Below are 24,520 nucleotides of genomic sequence, written 5' to 3'. Positions count from 1 at the left end.
GGCCAGGGACAAGTGGAACGTTCCTACCTGGTACATGACAAAACAATCACTTCAGCATGGCTCAACTAGACACTGGTGCCAGGTCTCTCTCAAGTATATAATTAGTACGACACTCTACGCCCCTCCCACCCCCCCCCCTCCTTCCCACGTACGTTGGTCATTTCCATGGTGATCCGGGCAAAGGTTTCGGCAGCCGACTTGACTTGTGCCGGGTCACTGAGAAGCAGAGCGGCAAGTGGCTCGGCCGCACGGACCAGCATGTTCCAGTAAATGGTGTTCGGCGAGGTCACCAGGGGGGGCTTCATCCTGCCCCAGGCCAGCTCCGGTTCATCCACCTGCACGCACACAAGCGCCCCTTCGTCCTCAGGCAGTACCAGTCGAAAGGTCTTGTGTACATACGTAACGTATTTTCGCGCGTATAACCCGCACCAAAAATGCGAACATTTCAGGATTGAAGTAGGTGCGGAATAATGCGAGGTATTTCCTTTAGTGCAGCTTCGCAAAAACGCGTTGGAACGTGATGTCCCTCCAGCATTAATAGCGACTAAGCCCCTTTTATCCCATTGACAGTGCTTATTTTGTATACAGAGCTCAACAATAGACGAACTTGAAAAAAATGTATTGGGCAAGTCACCCAGTTACGTAGTCAGCTGGGTAATTTCTTTTGCATAAACAAATGTGTAATGTTACTTGAGCAGTAGCTTTGGTTCATCCTTTTATGTGTAAAATATGCGGGCAATATGCGGGGATATATTTTTTTTTATTCGTCGACATTAAGTCCGGCTGCGGGTTATATGCAGGGGCGGGTTATACGCGAGAAAACACGGTATGTACGACATGCATACGACGTACCGCATATGTGGTATGTGCAGTGAACATACGTGCAGCATACGTATGTACAACGTACATGTGTAAAACATACGACATATGACACACGTAGTTACCATGCTTATGGCCTCATCAAACCAAGTTGTGAAAAGCGAGTTACGAAGGGTGAGTTAGTGAATTGTCAGGAGTAGTACCATATTTACCAGATTGTAACGCGAGTTTTTCTTTTTTCAAATTTTTGCGACGTGAAGTCAACCCTCACGTTACGATCAAATCCTAAAATTCAAGTTGCCTAGCTGGAGATAAAGGCACTTGAAAATTGAACAGTGGGAACAAGGACCAAAAGAGAACAACACAGGACGAAGTGCACAGGACGAAGTGTTGTCTTTCCGGTCCCGGTTCCCGCTGTTCAAAGTTTAGGCGCTTTCCCTCCATCTACGCAGCCCCAACTAGACCCTACTGATGCCCCATCAAGTTGCCTAAAAAGGTCAATGATGACCCAATCCTGATCAGCGGCTTCAGTTTTAGCCACTCTGAAATCAACGTCGCCAACACGTGACAGGGCCATTTGCATCCACTCATCATCATCATCATCATCATCACCAGCCTATCTACACCCACTGCAGGGCAAAGGCCTCTCCCATTATTCTCCAATTGCCTCGGTCCTGTGCTAACTGTGACCAATTTATCCCCGCAAACTTCTTGATCTCATCTGCCCATCTAACTTTCTGCCGCCCCCTGCAACGCTCGCCTTCTCTAGGGATCCACTCTGTTACCCTTAATGACCAGCGGTTATCTTGCCTTCGCATTACATGCCCTGCCCACGTCCATTTCTTCTTCTTAATTTCTACTAATATGTCTTTAACACCAGTTTGCTCCCTGACCCACTCCGCTCTCTTCTTGTCCCTTAATGTTACACCTATCATTTTCCGCTCCATTGCCCGCTGAGTCGTTCTCAATTTAAGTTGAACCCTCTTAGTGAGCCTCCAAGTTTCTGCCCCGTAGGTGAGTACCGGTAAGATGCAGCTGGCATCCACTACATACCAATAACTCTTCTTGCTGGATTAAACGAAGTGACCGCTCAAGTTACAATCATGGTTGCATACAACTGATTAAATATGGTACTATCACAGCACCTCTTCATTGAGAGGCAGTCGCAAAGGAGTGGGTGACAGAGTGAAATGTGTGTCGCTGTCCATCTTAAGGATGCTTCTTTGTGGGTGGGGGAGCAGGCAATAATCATAGTAATGACAACATGCATCAGAATTATTTCAATATTTCATGACACTCAGCTTCTGGCCAAATATGAGAATGCATAAAATAGCTATGTACTGTATTTTCGCACGTATAAACCGTCCCTGCATATAACTTGCACCCCACTTTCAGTCCACGAATAAGAAAAATAAATATCTGCGCATATTGCCCGCACATTTTATACAGGAAAGGCTGGACCAAAGCTACAAAAGCAATATGGCACATTTGATGATGCAGAAAAACTTGCCTATATTTTTCATATTGAATACATTTTCTGCATGGCCTAAACCACAATCACTTATTGTCACTGCTCTCGCTAGAGCTATCACTTGAGCCGCAGTTGTCACTGTCGTACGTAAGATCTTCAGTTCTGTCCATGCTGTTTACAACGCGGCATGCCCTAATTAAAGCTCTTGAGGATCATCTCACCTGGAATTGCCTCCCATGCCTTAACGACCCACTTACAAAGCAGCGCAACATCAGGCCTATGAGTGTGGCCTGTCGGCGTTAAGTCACAGAGACCTTCAGCCATCCATTCAGCATAAAGGCACTTGATGTGTGCTTTGAATTAGAATAATTCTTTGTACTTTGAATGGTCCATTCAAAGAAACATCAAGAGGTGTCGTCGCCTACCATTCGTGTATGAATGCAAAATACAATTAATAAAGACGATAGTCTTTCTTGGGCTACTTAAACCCAGAGATTTTCGTCTGTCTGTATGTCTGTCTGTCCGTCTGTAACTCGATTCAGCCCCCCGGCCAAAGTAAAATGGTTACTGCGCAGTAGTCTTATATACTCACAGCAAAATGTAAACGTCTAAGCCCAGTTTATATGTTCATACTTGAAAACTTTGCTGAACAAGAACAAGACATTACGCAAATATAAGACAGGAAATTAGTACACAAGGGATATTTACAGTGTTTCTTTATTAAAAATTCATGGATGCTTGGTTTTTCGATAGCAAATGATATTCTACATCTTCTGCAGAAAACCGCCGCCTGCTGTTCTGTTGCCGGCGCCACCTCCTCGCGGCATATTAGAAATCACGTGACAGCACCAAAGAAAGGTTCCACTAGCTAGGTTTCACATTCTCCTTGGAACGCACGTGGAGCATGGCAACGCGGTTCTATAAACCTTGAAGTCAGCCGCATCGATTCACTCGCGTCTCCGCCGTACTGCAGCGCTGACATCGAGGAACCCCGCCTGTCGCAGTGGAACGCGGGAAACTCAAATCGCCTTGAGAAAACGTTTAGTGCGTTTACCTTGAGATGAGCGCGACGGAACAGAAACAGCATGAGAGGTGAGCGGGAAAGCAAAGAGGGGATTGCCTTGGCAAATTTGTACAAGGACTATCGTCTTTTGACGACATTTGCAACGAAAGGAACAGATACGCGGCCAATTTTATACAGCAAAAAAGTAAACGTTAGAAACAGCTTACATTAAATTATGCATCTGTAAATAGACCAGTGTCGCGACAAACGCCATCGCGTAATTTCAAACAAAATCAACCTATTATCGTCACAGTTGGAGCGGTGTTTTCATGGTGTTTTTGAGTACTGGCACTCACACTTGGCACTCACTCAAACGGCGCTTTTCCTTCACAGAAAACTCTCACTGACCTACCCAATATTTTTGCTCAGGTAATTATTATATTGTTGAACTGCGAGTGAAAAATGGGTACTATCAGTGGGATAAGAGTGGCGCAGTCGTTACTGCTGCTGTAGGGCCCTCACAACACAATGCGCATTGCCGTGAAGCTGCACTGAAGGAAATATCTCGCATATAACCCGCACCTCTACTTCGCCCCTGAAATTTTCACAGTTTTGGCGTGGGTTATACGCTTGAAAACACAATAATAAAATCCCTGTGGATGCAGTCAGTTCATCAGCCATCTGTCTCCCTTGCATTCTTCAGTAGTCGCGCACTGTGTTGGAGATACGGAACACATTGAATGGAAGACTATGGGCATCCTCGATTACACAGTCCTGGATAGTCCGCAGGCCATCCGAGGACTGCTCTCGGACTGAAGGCTTCATGGGATACATGAAAAGATCAAGCGCCAGATTGCATCCCGGGCAGTTCGCGGACGGTCCAGGACTTATAATCGAGGCGGCCCAATGTAAAACATGTTTGATGATTAGGTTCTTGCCCATGCTATTATCATCTAAATGCTGTTCATATATCCCTCCATTTGGCCAATGCTTAGCTGCAGTAAATAAGGAGATGTTGACCCAGATAGATTTCACTGTCAAGTCAGTACCAGCACTCTAGTGAAAACTTTTTGTTGACCTGCTTAACGCTGTAGGCTTCAACCAGCTAGCCCAAGTTTCCATTCTTTTCTACATCACCACTCATTTTCTAGTTTACCAAAAGGATGCTGTCATGCCTAGTGCACGCTTCTCTAAGTCGAAAGTCACAATGCATATTTTAGGCTTAACTTGAGTCAGCGAGAGCCACTGAGCTGTGGTGGCCTAGGGTATGCACCCTTGCCTTACATTCCAAGGGCCCACTGTTCGAGTCTCATTAAGACCGAAATTTACCAAACTTTCTTTTCCAACTGTACCTTTACTCTCTATGTGCAACCAGCCAATATGTCAGCCATTTCTTGCATACGCAGGACACCGGATTTCCGACCCACACCAAGTTAACTGATGCTTTTGCATTAAAGGGGCCACGAATATAAAATACACCTTTGCGCAATTCAAAAGAACTAGCCTTATACCCGTGCCACACGTGCAAGAAAAATGATATTAAGTGCTTAAGGCCTAAAGACACCGAATGGAATTATTTGGGTGGGCCATGCTACACTCGCAAATGCAAAGGCATTATATGTGTTAGGCATGATAGTGATAGTGACCAAAAAAAGAGAAATGCACCCATTTTTTAGAAGTTTTTAACATATAGAAAAACATCTTACCAGGGTTAAAAATGTTTTTTGTGAAAGAAGGTGTTATGAGAAATAGTGTTTTCTAAAAATGGTGTGAACTGTTTCTAAAGCGGCTTCTGCAGCTGCCGTCACCTGCCAGCAGTAACCAAGTCCGAAAAAATTCAACACGACGAGTAACACGATGTTTTGCCTTTTGCCGCTGTCTTAGTGAACTTTGTCTTCCGCAGAACATCGCCACCAAGAGTGCACAAAAGATACGTCTTATTTCGATGTTCAGCTACGTTTCTACTTCAATACTCTGGTACTGAGAGTTTCGTTGGTTTCATTAGGCGCTCATTGCGTTCGAGAATAGGCAGATTTAAGGTGTTCATGAAGGCGAATGAGTTTTGCGGAACTCCTTAAACCAAAAATGACATTAGAGCGAATGACATTAGAGTTTTGCGTGTAGCAGCAAATTAATGGCATTAAAACCTAAGGCATTAAGCACTTAATGCCATTTTTCGTGCACGTGTGGCACGGGTATTAGCTGAGGAGTCGCCACTGCCTCATATGCTTTCCATAGTATCGCACTCATTTGTGTGAATTTCTCAATAAAATTGCTGCTGTTGTCAAGTGACCGTCGATCAATATAGCGACGGAGGACGTGCAAGTCGAACCCACCGCCACGATGTGCTGGACTTTCCCCTCGGGGTCCCGGTCTAGCTCGGCCGTGAGCACGGCAAAGAGACCGAACTCTTGGGCCAGGGTGACCGCCAGCGTGAGGAGACGCTCGGGAGAGGACGGCGCCCGCGAACCAGGCAGCTCCAGACCGAGCGACCGGATGTGACTGAGGACGCGGTCCTGGGCAATGGGCACTGCACGGAAGGGACACACGGACGCGAGCAAAAGTTAAAGGAGCCATGAAGAAAAAATACAAGTTTGGTTCGTTCGAAAGATTGCCTCGTTAGAATCATACTCATAGCACTTCTAACATACGTTTCGCTCAAATAAGCTACATAATGAGGAAAAAAAGAAATGGCCATGCGACCCACTAGCTCATTTCCCACAACAGAACCTATGATGTCATACCAGGCAGCTCTGCGATTGGCGGAGGCCGGTGAAAGCAACCGCAAATTAGGCAGAGCTCATAAGCTACCAGAACGAGCTATTTGCGCTTAAATTTAGGGCACATTCTTTTTATAGCAGTACGAATGGTGGGATAAACAGTGGAAGTTACAAAAGCACACGTAAACATAGAAGTACTGATTCGTACTGTAGTTGGTACTGCGCGCCCTATGCTTGTTTTAGCTGCACAGCTGTCCGCCGCTTTGGACTTGTCTTACACGCACTGGCCGATTGGTTTAAGCGACGTTGTATTACGTGACCCTATTTGTCTAGGATGTTCCATGTTTCATGAAACGGTTACTTTCTGCACTAACAAGAACAAGCCAGGTGCAAATACGGTCAAAAAGCAAAGCGACGGCAGACAACGGTCCATCAATGAGTATGGTAACACCATCTGGGAAAACTGATGACAAGCAATACTGCAATCGAATCACGCAGTGCAAGTTAGTTCGTATACCGTATTTTCGCGCGTATAACCTGCACCAAAAATGCGAAAATTTCACGATTGGAGTAGGTGCGGATTAATGCGAGGTATTTCCTTTAGTGCAGCTTCGCAAAAACGCGTTGGCACGTGATGTCCCTCCAGCATTAATAGCGACTAAGCCCCTTTTATCCCGTTGACAGTGCTTATTTTGTACACAGAGCTCAACAATAGACGAACTTGAAAAAAATGTATTGGGCAAGTCACCCAGTTACGTAGTCAGCTAGGTAATTTTTTTTGCATAAACAAATGTGGAATGTTGCTTGAGCAGTGGCTTTGGTTGATCCTTTTATGTGTAAAATATGCGGACAATACGCGGGGATATATTTTTTTATTCGTCGACATTAAGTCCAGCTGCGGGTTGTATGCAGGGGTGGGTTATACGAGAGAAAATACGGTGTGCGCGCTTATAGTGTCATTGCTGACCTCCGGAAAACGCACAATTTGGCGGGAGAATCAAATTTTTAACATAAATGGATTAATTTCTCAGTGAATACAGCAACATTTGCTGCCAGACAAGCGCTAGGAGCACTATAACACACGAACTCTTCCGAATAAAACAAACTTGTATTTTGTTCTCATGGCTCCACTGACACGAAATTTCAAAGCTGAGATAACTATGTAAAAAGCTTCCTTTGTATGTGGACATACCCACCAGGAGGTTCTACCATGACTGTTCACTATAACATATTTTAAGTCAATTTTAGTCTCCGCACACACGCGAAAGCTCAGGATGGACCCCCTTTTGACATTGGTATCAGCATGACGCGTTTAGTGCCTCGCTCCAAACTACCGACGTCAGCGCTCCCGTGATGTAGCCACGGCACTGGCTGCTGTTTTAAACATAGCTACAGCGCGAATATAAACAAGGACACCAAAACACAAGACGAGTGCTGACCTGAAATAGATTAAGTGTTTCACAGACGCATATATCAAACCTTTCCTAAATTACTACAGTCCAGAAGCACAAGAACATCGTCCACGTAACGAAATGGCTGCTGTTGACGCGCACAGCTCCGCTTTGGACATCACGTCACAGTTTTGGGATGGACATTATGCTGTCCGGGCGTGTGCAACCATGGCCGGTCTGGACGCGTGCACGTGCGCTCGCTTTTTTTCTGCACGCACGTACAGACCGGTCGTGGTGCTACGAGAATGGTGATGTCATGAGAGCCCTCCTGTCATGGCGGCCACCTCGGTGTTCGTTTGGTTTAGCTCTATCGTGACCACGCCACAGGCCACCGTGCACGGGTGTACAATGATTTTCAAACCTCCCGCAAAAAGTAAAAACGGCACTATTTGGACAACTGGCGCCATCTGGCGTGTACATTGGAAACCCCCTTTTCAGTTTCGTTCCCACTTGTTTACATTTCGTGTGGGCAGACGGCGTTGCGAGTGAAACTGGAACCCAAGGTAGAGGCAAGTTGGGCGAATTACTGCATGCTCAGCAAAGGCAGACAGCGGTTTGAGGGACTTCGGCCACTGCTGCTGCTGATTTTTTTTTTTACCCCAGCAACAGTGATGACTCCAGCAACGATGTGGATTCTTCATATTTTATTTCTGATGAAGACACTGTCCCATTCAACAGCTTCAGACTTCGACAGGTGCTGCCAGGAAATGTTCACTTTTGACTTCGCGCCGTAGTTATAAAGAAAACATGCCTAATGTCTTACGACTGCGGCATTACTTTCATGTGTAGGGTCTCAACAACATGCGGCCGGGATACTTTGCCAAATGCATCGTGCCATATCATGTTATTACCTTCAAGACAGCATGGTGTTGATGTAAAATTAGCGCTGCGGAGTGACATGCGCTGCTTCTTAAAAGTGCCAATTTTAAAGGCGATAGTCTTTCTTGGACTACTTAAACCCAGGAATTTTGGTCTGTCTCTATGTCTGTCTGTCCGTCTGTCTGTCTGTGACTCGATTCAGCCACCCGGCCAAAGCAAAACAATGCGTGCGCAATAGTCTTATATAGTCACAGCTAAATCTACCCGTCTATGTCCGGTGTAATGTTCATACTTGTCAACATTGTTGAAGAAGAACAAGACATTACGCAAATATGAGACAACAAACCAATACAGAAGTGATATTTGCAGTGTTCCTTTATAAAAAAATCAAAAATACTTTACTTTTGCGAAATTAAATACTTCATCAACTGCAGAAAAAGAATTCACTCCGCCGTCGCCTGCTGTCGCCCGCGCCACTATAGCTTCTAGCGCCATTTTAAGAAATCAACCGGCAACAGTTACGCAAGGTCCCACTAGATTGGTTCCACGTTCTGCTTGCAACGCACGTGGAGTAGGGAAACGCGGTTCTACAAACGTTGAAGTCGGCTCGATTAACGCGCGTCTCCGCCATACGGCAGCGTTCGCATCGAGACACCCGGTTTGGAGCAGTGGAACGCGGGAAATTTAAAATGGTTTAAGCAAACCTTTGCCGTCTTTACCTTGGGAGGAGTGCGATGCAAGAGGAACAAGATGAGAGGTGAGCGGGAAAGCGAAGGGAGGCATTTACTTCGCAAAAGCCGATAAAGACTATCGTCTTTTGCCGGCATTTGCAACGAAAGGAGCAGATACGCGACCAATTTTTTTCTTGGTTTTTACCACTGAGGTGACAAGAATTTTGTGTGAGAATGCAAATAGGTATGCTTGGATGCATATTTTAGAGAGACCGGCTGACTCTCGAGTGGCTTCACAGAGTGGCGCACCTGTCAGAGTCGCTCGGTTGGTAGGCCCGCAAAAATCCAGAACTTGGTGTACAGCATTCACGTATATACTGAATCATAGCTTAGGAAGGTAGAAACATTTTGTATATATTAAAATTCCAAAAATAATTTTAGGCACAGTAAAATCACCTATTTGTGTTTTGTGTATACTTATCGTCTGCATTTTTTGTTTCGTTGCTTAACACACTCTCAATAATTACACCTTTCACAAAACTGCTGTTATGTGTGTGAAAGAGAAATCTATAGGCTACAATTGCATGAAGAGTAATGCTAAATGTGTCTAGTTGCTCAAGAGGAAAAAAAAAGTTTTCTGGAAGCACTCAAAATCGGCCGCTTTTCGGTGGTCACGAAAGAGTTAAACCGAAACTGACATGAATAAGCAAAGTTGTAAATAAATATTAACACTGCAAATGACCATATAATGTATCTTTCTATGAGTACTGCGCTGGTAGGCACCCGTAGCAACAAAAAATAATGTAGCACAAAAATTTCGTGTCAGTACTCCGAGAGAGGGAGCGAGAGACGAGAGGCCAGTGCATGCAACCAGGAGGCCCAGGCCACTTACACCCTTGGTTGCAGTTGCTCCAGAACAGGAACAGCGGCCGAATACTCTGCAGCGAAGGCCCTGCGGAAGAGGGGCACAGATAGTAGTGTGGGGGTCACAGATCCAGCCCTCAAGCTAGCCTGTACTAGAACGTGGGCATCACTTGAATTTATTTTGCTTGCCTCAAGGGTCTCACCAACTAGAGCACTAAGTGTGGGGCACAAAAAAATCACCCCAAGCTGAGCCACAAAAAAATGAAGCACACGTTTAACCGTACAGTTCAAGGGTTTAAAATAATGCATCAGGCGACAACAAAGTGCTAGCAGAAAGGTGCTTGCCTTGGCTACCAAGATTTCAAAAAATAAAAAAAAAATGTAGTCGTAGAAATTCATTGAGTGCACAGAATGTGCGAAAATGTACCAGCGCAAAGCCAGCAGGCCTGAACGCTGACTTTCCTAGCACGGTGTATGGAGCTCTTCTTAAATAAAGCTTTCTTGTTCTCACTGATGGCGGTGTAGTAACCAAAGTGCACTGCAGGAAAGCCAACTTTACATAATGGGAGGCAACATGATGATGATGATGATGAAACGAGAACGAAACGCTTCCCGTGGTCGGAATCGAACCTGCATCCCTCACATTATGAAGCCGACATCTATCCTATTGCGGCATTATCACATTTGAATAGCTCAGCATTTCCTTTGGGTTTGTTGCATGAGAGTTGGCTTTAGCAGGGGTGGAACAGGGTACATGGGTTTGGGAGCAGACCTGGGAGCAGACAAAGTTGCCTTTTGTAGTAGGCTTGGAGCAGCTAGAAAGGCCATGTGGCAGCGGGGCTGGCCACACTGCTCTGCCAGCCCCCCTGCCATATAAGTTTCATCTATTTATCCAATGCAATTAGAGCATCGACAACCTCGCCGAAATAAATGACACCACAATTCTTATAGAATGGACCCCCGGCCACCAGTCCAACCCAGGGAATGAGACGGCCCATCGCATGGCATCTGTGTCACTTCGTACCTCCCAGAACTATCATGCAACGCCCGCCCAGCTTCCTGAACCTGCCCTCAAAAACCCCGTCGTTGAACGCCTTATCCGAAAAATGCGGCGACGCCGTCACCTCAAGGAAACGACCCCAAGGCCAGACCCACGAGTTCCCGAGGACATTCCACGAGGCCTCCAGGTCCTTCTACACAAGACCCGCTCCGGCACAGCGGTCACTCCTGACGTCCGCGACCGATAGACCTGGTACCGGCGTTTCGGCACAAAGAGACCAAATGGCTCCACACCTGTTTCCCCTCCTACCCTTCCCTGCCCCCTGTGCAGTGCCGACCGACCCACCATACACCGCCTTCTCTGGGACTGTGTCGGACTCTCCCAGGAATGGCGTAGGTGTCTACCTCCTCACGTCACTTCCCTTCAAGAATGGATAACGCCTTCAAGCGACGTGAAACTTTACTGACCCTGTGGACATTTGCTGGACGTACAGGTCTAGTGAAAATGGCTTAAATCAAGTGGTCCGTGTGCGGGGCGAACACATGTTGTAAGTGAACCCCCTCCCTCGCTGGTTTATTTCCTATCCTCTCCCTCCCCTTCCCTGCACGAGGTGCTCGACCTCTCCCTTCTAAATAGATTCATTCATTCATCCATCTACTATATAGGGGTTCTACCGCGCACTAGAACCTACTTCGAACCAGGAACGCAGTTCTTGCACTATATCTTGAAATTTACAATATGCGGAGCGAGTGCGACGCGTTATCACCGTTCAAAGGGTAAATCTAACGTGAAGAGTCAAAGGGGATGAGATAACAGGCTTCGCTTCGTGTCCGGTAGACGGCAGTGTTAAGTAAACTCATGGCGTCATTCCGTAAAACAAGGCGTTTGCTTGCACTTTTTCTATCGAACAGCTGTTTCAATGCGTGCAATGCAGAACACAGCTTCGTGTTCGCCCATCACGGGGTTGCAAGAGTTGACGAACGTACGCGGTAGACTACATAACGCGAGCGTGTTCGAAGGCGTAATTGCTGAATAACCAATTGAGGGTAAAGCGTCCAAGACCGTGTTTGTTGAATACATGCAGCTACGCTCGCCTAAAATGGTCGAATAAATTGAAGTTCACCTCCAAGAAACTACAATGCGAGCATTCTTTTCCATTTGCCAGTATTGTTTTCTATCTGTTTGCGATGTGACACAAAAACATTTCACTCACTTTTGGTCATTTTTCATTGATTGAGGTGCAGCGGCCGGCACTGGCAAACAAAACCGTGCTAATGTGACAAAAATAAATCCAAAGTGAAGGCGGAGAGGACGCGCAGTGCCTGCGGCCTTACAGCACAGCAAAAGCCAACTTCCGTACCCGCTCATCGTCTTGATGAAACCGAAAGCATAACCGCATTGAAAATCGCAAAACACGTTGTTTTATCCAAATTTTTCGGGTATGGGACATCATGACGGTCATATTTCGTGGCACACTTCGGGCTCTGTGGCGCAGAATGGCGCTGATAAACGAATTTGGCGCAATAGGGGCGGTTCTGCGCAGGATGGCGCAGGTAAACAGGTTTGGCACTCAATGGCGCAAAAGGCGAAGCTGTTCCACCCCTGCTTTGGACTTTGGCTGATTTAAGTGGGGTTTGGTTTTGGACTCCGGCAGTTTGGATTTTTGGACGACGACAATGGTCTGACTATGACAGTGGATGGGGGGGACACTCAAGCTTTCTCATGACGAATTCTTTTGCTGTCGTCTGAGTTTGGGCTTTGACTCGCAAGCAGTTTACACTTTGATCGTTGACACTTGGACTTTGATTGCAGCAGTTTTGACTTTGGAACATCGCCATTTGATTTTCGCATGCAAGAAAGGTTCACGTTTCAACCATCGTCGTCATTAGGCGACGGGGCTTCTGATTTTTATTCATTCACGTCACAGTGATTTCCTCACTCACATGCAATTTCTTGCTAAGATGTTTGCAAAGCTCATGGACAGAAAAGCGAACACAAGGATCACATCTGCACTCCGAAGTCAACACCATGAACACGCTGTGAGGCAAGGAAACTCCTTTTGCACTGGGGCAAGGATACCACACAGAAATTGTAGCAGGGCCTTGTGAAAGGAACATTACAACAGCCCAGCCCAATGGCTACCTTCCAGGGGAGGGCCTAACCACCACCGCCATTATCATCATCATAATCATCATCACCATCCTTCTGTTTATGTCCACTGCACGAAAAAGATATCCACCAGAGATTTTTAGCTACTTCTATTATGAGTTCTGCCAAGTCCATCCTTTGCGCCAAATTTCCTCGGTTCAGCCTTCTACCTAGTCCTTGGTCTTTCATGGAAAGAAAACTCTTATTCATAGTTTTTGGGGTTTAGCGCACCGAAGCTACGCCTGGGCAGTGAAGCTTGCTGTAGTGGAGGGCTCCAGATTAATTCTGACCACCAAGGGATTTTTAATGTAGAAAAATCGACAATTGGGCTAGTTGATAGCGGTTCTCGAACATTATGCGGCAGTGCAAACTCAGCATGGACACAAGATGGAGGACATAGACAGACCAAAGCCCAGACATATGTACTTGATACGTGTCTAAAAACAAGAACAAAAAAAACCTGAATGTATGTGACTTCTATATGATGTGCAGTCACATGGGTATGAGGTTGTTACTATGTCAATTTGCGTCCGTTCTAATAAAATTTCAGTTGCAAGTCAGCACTGTAGTCTGTCTACTTCCTTCGTCCAGTATCTGTGTTGAGTTTGCGCTACTTTAAGATGTTCAAGATCTTTAATGCGCGTCCAAATCTCAGCACACGGGGGCTTTCACTTTTCGCTTCCATGTGAGATGCAGCCACACTGGCTGGTATCGAACCCGCATCCTTGGGAGCCACTGGATCACTGCGGTGGGTGACAGGAAAATTTACCTTCCTTCCCTAAATAAAGTTGAAAGAAGCGCGAAAGCTTTTTAACATTGAAATTGCATCAAATGTGAGTCAAAACCTTCACCAAAAGTACATCCAACTTCTTCTGAAACAGCGTCCGATCAACCGTCAAACCTTAGAAGGGGCCATGCAGACAAAACACAGGTTTGGTTTATTCGATAGATTGCCTCGTTAGAATCACACTGACACCACCTTTAACATAAACTTCGCTCAAATAAGCTATATAACGAGGAAAAAGGAAATGGTTATGCAACTCACTAGCTCATTTCCTACAACAGAACCTATGATGTCATATGCCCAGCTGTGCAATTGGCTGAGGCCGGCAAAAGCAAAAGCAAATTTAGGCAGGGCTTATAAACTTGCCGAACAAGCTATTTGCGCTTAAATTTAGGTACATTCTTTTTACAGAAGTAAGAATGTTGGGGTGAACCATTAAAGTTACGAACGAACACGTAAACACTAAAGCAGCTACTGCAGCACTTTGACGGCTGACAATGCCTAATACAGCCGTCGGACGCGTTGGGCTTGTCTGGCACAACGCTGACCGACTGACATAAGCAACACGGTCACTTACATGACCATGTTTGTCGATTCATAGCTTAACGTTTCAGGAAAGGATTAGTATGACCCCTAATAAAAATATGAAAACACAGCAAGCCACATCAGCAGTAATGCAGCGCCATCTATGAAAGTGGGTGATAAACAAGATAACCAAACGGCACTCTGTGAGGTGGTAGCAGGCCTGGTCAGCAGGCTATCTTTAGTTTTAAGGCCCTGCTCTGGATACGTCATTGTTGACGTCACGAAAACACACAACTCAGCGGAAGAATCAAAATTTTGCCTTAAAATGTTAAATTTCTCAGTGAATAAAGCATCATTGCTGCCAGACAAGCGCTGAGGGCACTATAAAACACTGAATCTTTCGAACAAAACAAACTTTTATTTTGTCTGCATGGCTCCGTTAAAGACCCAAATCTCGAATGAAGAACGAACCCACGTGACAATTTTTCACGTACTAAGTAAATGCATCTACAGACAATGTAAACGTATACCGATACGTGGTTTATGAGATAACGGTATACTAATGTACTCCTTCATGATCGATAAATCTATTGTCTTATTTAGAGCCGGTCCTTTTTCGCGATTTCTAAGTAACCGTTTTGACAGAATGGAATCCCGGTTTCATGCACACAGAGTGTGTCCAGAGATCTGATCAGAGCTTTTTGGTTGACCAACCGGACTATGGGAAAATTAGTTTTCTGACAGAATGCCATCAGTCCCTGTAAGAAAGCTGTCGCTTTAAAAAAAGCTTATACAGCATGTGTACCATTGAGGAAGTCGTGCATGCGGGCCTCTATCTCGGACGCCAGGGCCCCGTCGACGTCGGCGTAGGTGGTGCCGGCAGGCTGCTGCTGGGCCCACTGGCCGCACACGTACTCGTAGAAGTCCTCGCAGGGCCGCCCGTTGGAGCCCGCAAGGTAGATCAGCATCTGCCCTGGGCAACGCGAGAGAGGGAACGGCGGTATAGCCCATAGAAATTTGGATAGTCTGCCATTCGAATCCTTCAGCAGGGTCTTTTTTGTGATGAAAGCCGCGGGCAGACAGCCTACTAATTGACTGCAGCGCCCTCTCAGTGTACTGGACCTATTTGATACCATGATATCTTTCAAAAAAGTAAATAGTTGTTTTGATAGCTTTTTTACATTATTAATTTCTTGCACGCTTTTTCGTGCCTCCATAAGTTCTGTAAACAGTACTGTGCACCCCTCTGATCGTCTGCTCAATGCAGGGGACAGGTGACCATAGAGTTTCATGTATATATTAGTATGAAACTCTATGCAGGTGACCACAGCTAAAATTGGCATGCAAGCAGACGACACTATATTTTTCCTTATAATTTCTAGAAAAAATTATTCAGGAAAAAAAGTAAGAAGTTAATTCTTAAAAATGCTTCAATGGCAAACGCAGTGAGTGCGCTGCATGTTGCAGTGAGTGCACTGCATGTTGCACTGTGATTGCGCGGTGCGATGTTTTTTTTTTTTTGTGCATTTTCGTTGCTGAAACGACACAATGCTGTAATGCAAAACTGGCCTGGACGGCAGACTAGCCAAATTTCAAGGAACTACGATGGCAGGAGGAAAACTCACATCGCTCTGCTAATCGAACATGGTTTTAGGGAGGGCGCTAACAGCGGATCAAGTTCCATCTCAGAGCATAATCTACGCCTATACTCCGTTTCGTTAACAGCGTGCAATGCAGTGGAGCCTATGTAAGTCGTCTGCAGCAAGAAGTGAACAAATTGTATCGTGGTTCAGTGGTATACAATGCGCTCACCAGAGCATATAACATGTTCGAAGTGCCAAGGTTTGAAACACAGCCTGGGAATTTTTTTTAGAAATTTTTAAGACCCTGATAAAGGTAAGACAATAAGTGCACACAAATAATGCTGCCTACATGGCTGAAAGGAAACGCAGAGGTGTCAAAACCAGTATCATTGTCTGCTCAAAATTCGGGTGTGCTCATCTCCCCACTCCCTTTGGACCCGTGGCTCCACCTCTGAGCTCCTCTTGCAGCAAATACTAAAAAAAATCTGTAGCATATTGCAGTAGTAAACGTACATAAACTAAGTCTGTTCAGATAACACTAACGAATTAAGATTAAAATGACTGAGTTCATGGTATTTGAGCAGCCTTGCTCCGTACTTATCTCGCTGCAAGAAGTGCTTTATTACACTCTCCAGTCTTGACAGCATTGCACGCAATCTATGAGATGGGGTAGCTTTGAGAAAAAAAACGCATCACAACAGACTGCAGCTGAAAAGGTGTCCCTGTTGATATCCTCCTTCACACAAGAGGCAGAAATGTACTATTTTACAGAATGAGGAACAGAATCCAAACCTTCCTCTTCAACAGGTGCAATGGCGTGTCACCCGTGGTTGATTCATTGATTCATTGATTCATTGATTCATTGATTCATTGATTGATTGATTGATTGATTGATTGATTGATTGATTGACCGGTGATTGATTAATCGGTTGATTTATTGATTGACTGGCTGACCGGTGATTGATTGATTGATTGATTGATTGATTGATTGATTGATTGATTGATTGATTGATTGATTGATTGATTGATTGATTGATTGATTGATTGATTGATTGATTGATTGATTGAGTGAGTGAGTGAGTGAGTGAGTGAGTGAGTGAGTGAGTGAGTGAGTGAGTGAGTGAGTGAGTGAGTGAGTGAGTGAGTGAGTGAGCATGGGTGATTGAGTGTGGGCGATTGAGCGAACGATTGGGTGAGAGTGAGCGAGCACACATGTTGCGCAGAAATACAAAAACCCATGTCATCATAATCTGTCTTCTTGCTAAGAAAAGATTAACCCTCTATTTTCTTGCCTTAATCTAGAAACTGACATCTTGTAGCTCTGTCAACATTTGTTCTCCAACAGACGGTACTTTCTTAGAAAATAACTGCATTGTCATCAAAAGACCCCAGGCCACAGCGTCACGCCACCTCTGACCCTTTTTTTTTTAATCACAGAATAAGATACCACAAAGCCGCTCTGCTGCAGTTCCATCCGGCTTCATATAATTTACAGTTAAGGCGCAGCACCTAAGGCCAAAGAGCATTGCAGACCACTGATAAAATTTGCTGTTGCAGAAGTTCTTTCTTGCAAATCTCAGTTACGCTGCTCTTATATATGTTAATCAGAAGGCAGTTTTCCTTATCACATAACATGACACGCGCCTTGGTACAGTGAAAGTTCGTGCGAAGGCGGCGCCTGTCATGTAACATTTCTTTCAGAACAGCCAAAATGCTACCAGCTTTAAAACGACACACGTTCACACTCTGTGAATCGCCCCAGTCTTTGCAAATGTAAGGACACACACTTGTGTCCATGCTCCTGACTATTCTACGCTGGATGTCACAGATTTACTGACTGAATTACCACTTTGAACTGATTTACTGAACAGATGACGAAGGTGACTTTAAATAAGTGATTCAATAAAAAAATTGTCTGATCGATTGATAGTGAAGCAGTATGCACTTTCAGAAAAAGGAACAGAGGAAAAAAGCCAGTGCGAATAAAGCCACTTGCCTTCTTTGTCGCAGAACTCAGTGTTGCATATCTCAATGGAACCTGGGGGTCGTGCTGTAGGGCTAACAGCTGCAAAAGCAAGTTGTTCTCAAGTCAGCAACAAATGGCCCCCTCCCTCACTCCTATCATGAGCCCGACTATGGCTGAGAAGACATTTACCGAAAAATCAACCGTGCTTTAAAGGGACAGGCAGCCGATTTCTGTGGAGTATATGCCCTCTATCCCAAATAAAGGGGCACCATATGAAACACCTTGAACTGAAAAGGCTTCCCCTAAAGGGGCCCTAGAATGTTTGAGGGCGGAATTTTTAGATTTACCAACCTTACGTATGCTCCCAAACCAAACGCTGGCAGTTACGACAGTGAGCCATGCAGCAGGATACTGTTACTGTACGTGAGATGAAAATTTAAAAACTAGTCCCCAAGTAAAACAATAATAAAACGCAGTCTGTCCTATTGCTTTATGTGGTTTGTGAATAATGCATTGAAACCAACGGAGTTGTTTGTAAAACGTACAGTAGCGTCCCATTTAGACCCTACGTGGAGCAACCTTTCGGATGTCAGAAAGTTTAGTGCCAAATTAGAATAATTCCCACCAATCTATCTATAAATTCCTTGCAGTTACTGCATTGTATTTCATATAAGGTACAGGAGATGGACTTCACAAAAAGAGGTTGTCTGTCCCTTTAAATTTACCAGCAGCGATATCTTCATGAAAAATATCAATGATTGCCCCATGTTTTTGACAGAATGAAGGCCTCAACTTACGACCTCCAACTCCCAAACGATCCCAAACTGGATTTCTGAATTCCTTGCTAATGAAATGTGCTCACCTATCCTTCTGACTCTGCTTCTCGTCTCTTCCTTCGACAGGCACTCAATCATTCATGTGTGTCCTTCGCATCCGATGTCCTAGCTGGCCACGTTGATTAGAGCACTGCACGGGCCTAATCCATAGATTGACGTCTAGGCTAGTTGGTTCCACATGTTAAAATTAGAGCGCAATAAAACACACACAAGGACAAGTGCCTGCCCTTACTTTTCCTTGTGTGTGTTTTTATTGGGCTGTAATTTTAACTGATCTGTAGGCCCTGGGAAGCCAAGCCCCACCCGGCCCATAATACCTAGGCCGGACCCAAGCGTCTATAGTGAGCACAGCCTGGGCCCAGCCATTTATTTCTAAGCCTAGGGATGTACCACGTGTGCATGAGCAGAGCCGGGCTTAGAGGATAAAGATAATTTGTTTATTATATTTGGCTGACGGAGCATCTAGTGTGTAGGGCACTGATGGACTGAAATTTAAAACTTTAGAGTTGAGTAGTACACGCAATTTTGCTTCCACCATATTCAGTTCACGTCACATCAGCTTATTAGCTTAATAATGTCTCGTATTCTTATGTCAGAGCCACCATCACCTTTTTTGACCAGATTCTTGGTGACATCACGTGGTTTTTGCGGGTGCAAGTTGGTATGCTAAAATGTTCGATGCCAGGTTTCAATGCACAGTTACTGTGTGTGCATTGAAATGTTTTGCCCGCAATGGTTGCTCAAAGGTGGTGTTTCTCTAGCACGCAAGTTTGATTTCCAGCCATTCGAACTGCATTTCGATGGGTGAGCCATATAACACACACGTCTGCATAGACATACGTGCAGAGCTCCGGGTTTCCTACATTAATCCGTTCTCTGTTATGGCGTTTCTCCTAACAATATCCTTCGTATACAATATCACAATCATATAAAATTTGATGAATACATGAAATTCGATCACAATAAGAGTAAGGTGACTATCAGGCCTAGCAAAAAACGTTTTAAAACATCAAGAAGTGCGTGGAAGTAAACTCAGAACATTCTTCTTAATGCTCTTTTCAACACTTCACGACGCAAATATTTTTACGTGGCAATATTCTCGGAGCCATATAACGGCTCAGGCCTATGGCTTCAAGCCCGAACTCGGCCTGGGCCCACAGCTCCGGGCCTGAACCCGGCCCGTGCCCACCAATAAACGCTTCTGACCGCGGGCCAGGCCGGATCCAGGCTTTCAGGTCAGCCCGGGCCCGTGCAGTGCTCTAACGCTGATCCCTTTAGTCAAAGCTAGGAAGCTCTCCATGGAAGTTTGTTGCGTCATCACTGAAGTGTAAAAAAGCATGCAGATCTCCTCCATAATCTAATTCCTTGAAGATTCCAGTGCAGTCTCTCTTACTTATTTTTCCTTTCCAAAGAGCAGAACTCCTGCACTGTACCTCCAGCTATAAACAATGTGACTGGTATAAGCTAAACCATTGCCTCAACAGCATAAAACCCAAGCTTACAGTAAGGAGATATCATTAAGCTATAAATGAGGTCCAAATCCAGCATTTATGCAGTGCAACTCTCCTGACACCTTTTCGTTCCCCCTCCCAAAACAAGTGGAATATAAATCTTAACGACATAGGTATAGTATCGGGTGTATCGGCGGTTGGTAACAAATTTGTGAGCTCGCTGAACTGAAGCCAGTCCTAGCGAAGAGAAAGCTACGATCAGCTACAACAAAACAACTATCATACTAACAAAAACAGCTCCATACTAACCACTGCCACTTACAGTCGCACATTTCCAAAGCACTCATGCTATGCGTACTATGTAAAAACTGGTACGCACTAGCTCATATAACAGCTATCGAGTCTCACCCAGTTTTTAAAAAGCAGGTGCGAACTTTAGACAGAAAAGAAGATGTCGAAGCTCAGAACCAACGCAGGCCACACTTCAATCATTGCCTAAGCAGCAAGAGCAGCGTATTTGCACGTAGCCTTGAATGCAGGGTGTTGTCTTGGCTGCACACCTGAGCTCCTTGGCAGCTCATTAGTTTAAAACTGTTGATTGCTTAATTCTTTTTCTGACCAAAGCTTAAGTCTTCATTAAAGCTAAGGCTTGCATTTGTTGAAAATCTTTCCTGGGCTTGTAAGTTCATAACTTTGCTACAACCTCTTTCTCCTAGTCATCTGTTTAGACTATGACAATGAATATAAGCATAGCCATGGTTACTGTAACATCAATTTTGTATTATCTCAGTATTTGGCCGACGAGCCTTGAATGGCTAGCAAATTATTAAGATAACACATCAGCACTCGATAATTTACTTTCAGTTGACTCAAAGCTCTGATACAGTACCCCAGTAAGTAATATTGGAGATTTTCAAGCTAGTTTATTCCAAGCTTCAGCAAACACAATCCAAATGCGAGCCAGTTTACTTCATGAGCCACTTGATTTTAACACCAGCCGGATACTTAGCTGGATACTTAATACTTAACCAGTGCTAAGGGCAAATGGCTTGGTGTTAGGATTACATTGATTGAGAAGACTTCTAGAACCTCAGAACAATGCTGCGTCAACCGAGTGATACTTACGACTGATAGGGCCGGTTCCATCCGATATGCTTGGTTTTCTTGACGTTCCCGTGCTACGATTGATGTGAAGGTCAACATCGATGTTTTGAAGCGCCCCTAAAGGAATGACATAGGCTTTCAAGCTCAATTACACCAACAGGCGAAACACAGGCAGGTGATGCAAAAAGGTATTCCCTGAAGTACTTACGGTCATCTGGTAAAATGCCTGCGGTGGAAAGCGAGGGAAGGTCAGAGGCATCCGAGGGGCACGCAGCTGACGTTGTCTAAACAAATGAACCAACAGTCTGGCTCAGTACTAGCACTCCAACGCTACTCAAGCACAGCTAACATATGACCACAGAAACCTGACATACTCTCTAAAGTTTACATGCTTAAAAAAATACTATTGCATGTTTTTGTCAACTTAAAGCACAATTCTGAATGCAGTTGCATGCGTGTAGGTGCTTTGGTGGGAACAGTGACAACAAGCATTATAGGGCAGTGTGATATGGGAAGTGATTAATTTCTCGTTTTAACCCTTTACTTACAATTCTTGCCCCATCCTTTTTTCTTTTTTTACTGAGCAACAATGCATGAACACACAGACACGCAGAGTCCGTACTGCTCCAATTACTTTTTATTGCTATCTTTAGAAACTCCATGCACATTAAAGCAGCCATATTTGTATCAGAAATATTCAGTTTAATTTACAGTCAAAATTATTGGGATTTGCACAGAGTGGCATTCACAACCAGCGAGCAGCACAATCGAGTGTCAGCACCTCCAATTAAGCCACCTCATTGTGCATCGATTGCGCATCGCAATTTCAAGTACGAAACCACCCACCCCAACACTTTGACAGCAATCAAAAGGCATCTAAAGAACGTAACGGAAAGCATCCAACTTACTAAACGGTGGAATCACGTAAGTCGCATTCAGAAAGTGTGAAACCCCTACGAGAAAGCACGCAACGAAGAGTGTCAAGGACTGAACGGCAATCGCACGGCCAGCGAAGGAGTTAGTTTCCTAGGGCACTTACTCTTGGTGGTTGACCCGTTGGCAAGCTGTATGCCTACAAATCAAAGCGGAAAGAACATGAAAGAACACGCTGTCGTTTCGATTACCTCACTTATTTGTTCACTCGCACCAAGCCGATCAGAACACAAGGCCAGTAAAAGACTTCACAGTTCAACAAACTTTCCAAAAATTTCGGCCTGGTTCCAAGCACGCAGGCACAGAAAATGCCTGGAGCTTCTGAGAATGGAAATGCAGGTAACAACGCATTGTAGACTTCAGCAGACTGCAGTTTTGGTCTTGTTGGAAACCCCCACCGCCATCCGGCAAGCAATAACGACAGACGTCAAAGGTCAATGTCAAGAGGTCAGAGGTCAATGTGCCACGACTCACGCATGTGTCTACGAGTGGTCCAGGACATAAGAGCGGCCGAAGCGACCAGCACGAGCAGCAGGGCCAGAAGAAAGCAGGCCACCGTGAACTCTGGCAGAATTGCCGCTGCCTTGGCCGACCGCGACACACTGCAATGGCATTCGTTATTCAATAAACAGGCGAGAAGTTAGCAGATTTAAGGCTGTGGCACCAGGATTCCCCCTTCCTTAGCTTCACCGTTCGCTTTTCAGCAACAGGGGTTTGGCCAACTACTTCTCAGAAAACATAGAAAACATCTATCTCTCTCAATTTAAGGGGGGACACTGGTCTTGAGGACGGAAAATTTGCCAAAAAATCCATTTTTCTGTATTAATTTTATTTGCAATCTAAAGGTCCCGAAGAATGTAAGTATTTACAAAGCTGTCGCCATTTTAAGTTGCCTAAATTGCCATTTCCACCTATGTTTCCAAACTTGGTGTCGTGTTTTCGCAGGACCCACCTTTTCCACGCGAGGTCAACTGTCGGGTACAATATCTTGGAATGTACTGGTTCGATTTGTGTCATTTTTGCTGCATTATAAAACTTCTGAACTGAACAGTGCAATGAAATTCCCAAAAATATTGAATACATTTTTGCTGGCACAATTCTTATGCAGTTTGTTGTGTGGAAACTTTGGTAATTGATGACCTGGCATTTAATAAGATTACAGCAATTGCAGAAACAACGCTAAAATTACTGACGTGGTGTAGTTGCACTCCCAGGTCCCAGAGCACAAAGGGATAAAAATTATTTAACTATTTCATAGGTAGATAATTAAAAAGTTGCCCGAAACGGAACGGCATAACATGTTGCACAACATGGAACTTACACCACATAGACGAAAACTGACTGCATATTTGTGCTCATGATGTTAAAATACACTGAATGTGTAAATCTCAGGTACATAGGTTAAAAAATAACAAAAACGACCTTGAGACCAGTGTCTCCCACAAGATGGTGACCGTAGCACTGATCTCCACGGCAACATAACAAACAAAGCTGACAATTTAGGCAGTACAGCCCCCATCAGCCCCAAGCCTGCAACTTTATCCTGTGACACTCAGATCGTATTGTTACCACTGCGACTTGCTTCCAGACGCACATGAACATTCTTTTTTTTTTTTGGAACCACAAGGCCCTGCACTTTACGTTATATTTTAGGCAAAATTATCTGAATGCACTATGCCTCCAAACGGTTGCGATATTTCCTGCCAGCGTACGGTAATTGGTGAACTGAAATTCTTCCACACACTCTGATGCGCAGTTTTATCTATCGGTAGAGGAAGTAATTTCCACTCAAAATGATGGGCTTTTTAAAGTACGCAGACCGCAATGGAGGCACAATCAGAACAGGGTAGTCAAATTACTGAAATTTTCTCATTTATGAGCTTTCATTGTATAGGTACACAGTCTTAGAGGTACACAAGTGCAAAAATGTGCGCCTCCCCTCCCCATTGCCCTCATTATATCTTTTTTTAATTTTTTTAAGAAAACAACACAAACAGGATACAAGTGTGGCATAGACGCAGATGTATAAGCATGCCTCGTAAATTTCTTTTTCTCCTCACTGCAAGGTTTGCACTACAGTACTTCAAAGGTTATTTTCAATATGCATACCAAGGAACGTGACTTTAAGGTGGGTAACGAAATCTAGAAAACAGTAAGCAATTACGCTTATCTTGGGCAAGTCATAAGCGCTGAACCCAATCATGAAACGAAAATTACCCGAAGAATAAGCATGCGGTCAGCTGCTTTCGGTAGGCATTCTGATATCCTGAATAGTAAACTTCCTCTGTCCCTCAGCGCGCTGCCCAGGGGGCGCTGCGCAAGCGGCTTCCGGGCAGTACTTCCGGGTAGTACAAAGCTGCGCGGGTCCCATA

General features: G+C 44.8%; 1 protein-coding gene across 1 annotated transcript in view; it reads right to left on the bottom strand.

The window, feature by feature from the left end:
- Positions 1-24,520, bottom strand: part of LOC144148606 (uncharacterized) — a 96,738-nt gene that overhangs the window by 58,342 nt on the left and 13,876 nt on the right. Inside the window, exons 3-9 of the mRNA XM_077680115.1 lie at positions 22,623-22,750; positions 22,255-22,287; positions 22,124-22,168; positions 15,081-15,248; positions 9,847-9,906; positions 5,630-5,823; positions 153-335 (exon numbers count right to left, since the gene is read on the bottom strand). Coding sequence (XP_077536241.1) covers positions 153-335; positions 5,630-5,823; positions 9,847-9,906; positions 15,081-15,248; positions 22,124-22,168; positions 22,255-22,287; positions 22,623-22,750 — 811 coding nt within the window. The remainder of the gene's footprint in view (positions 1-152; positions 336-5,629; positions 5,824-9,846; positions 9,907-15,080; positions 15,249-22,123; positions 22,169-22,254; positions 22,288-22,622; positions 22,751-24,520) is intronic.

This window comes from Haemaphysalis longicornis, unplaced genomic scaffold (assembly GCF_048455015.1).
Source record: "Haemaphysalis longicornis isolate Haplotype H1 unplaced genomic scaffold, Haemaphysalis longicornis Haplotype H1 scaffold_8, whole genome shotgun sequence".
Taxonomy (NCBI): domain Eukaryota; kingdom Metazoa; phylum Arthropoda; class Arachnida; order Ixodida; family Ixodidae; genus Haemaphysalis; species Haemaphysalis longicornis.
Note: the sequence above shows the minus strand (reverse complement) of the source record. Positions and strands in the feature narration are given on the sequence as shown.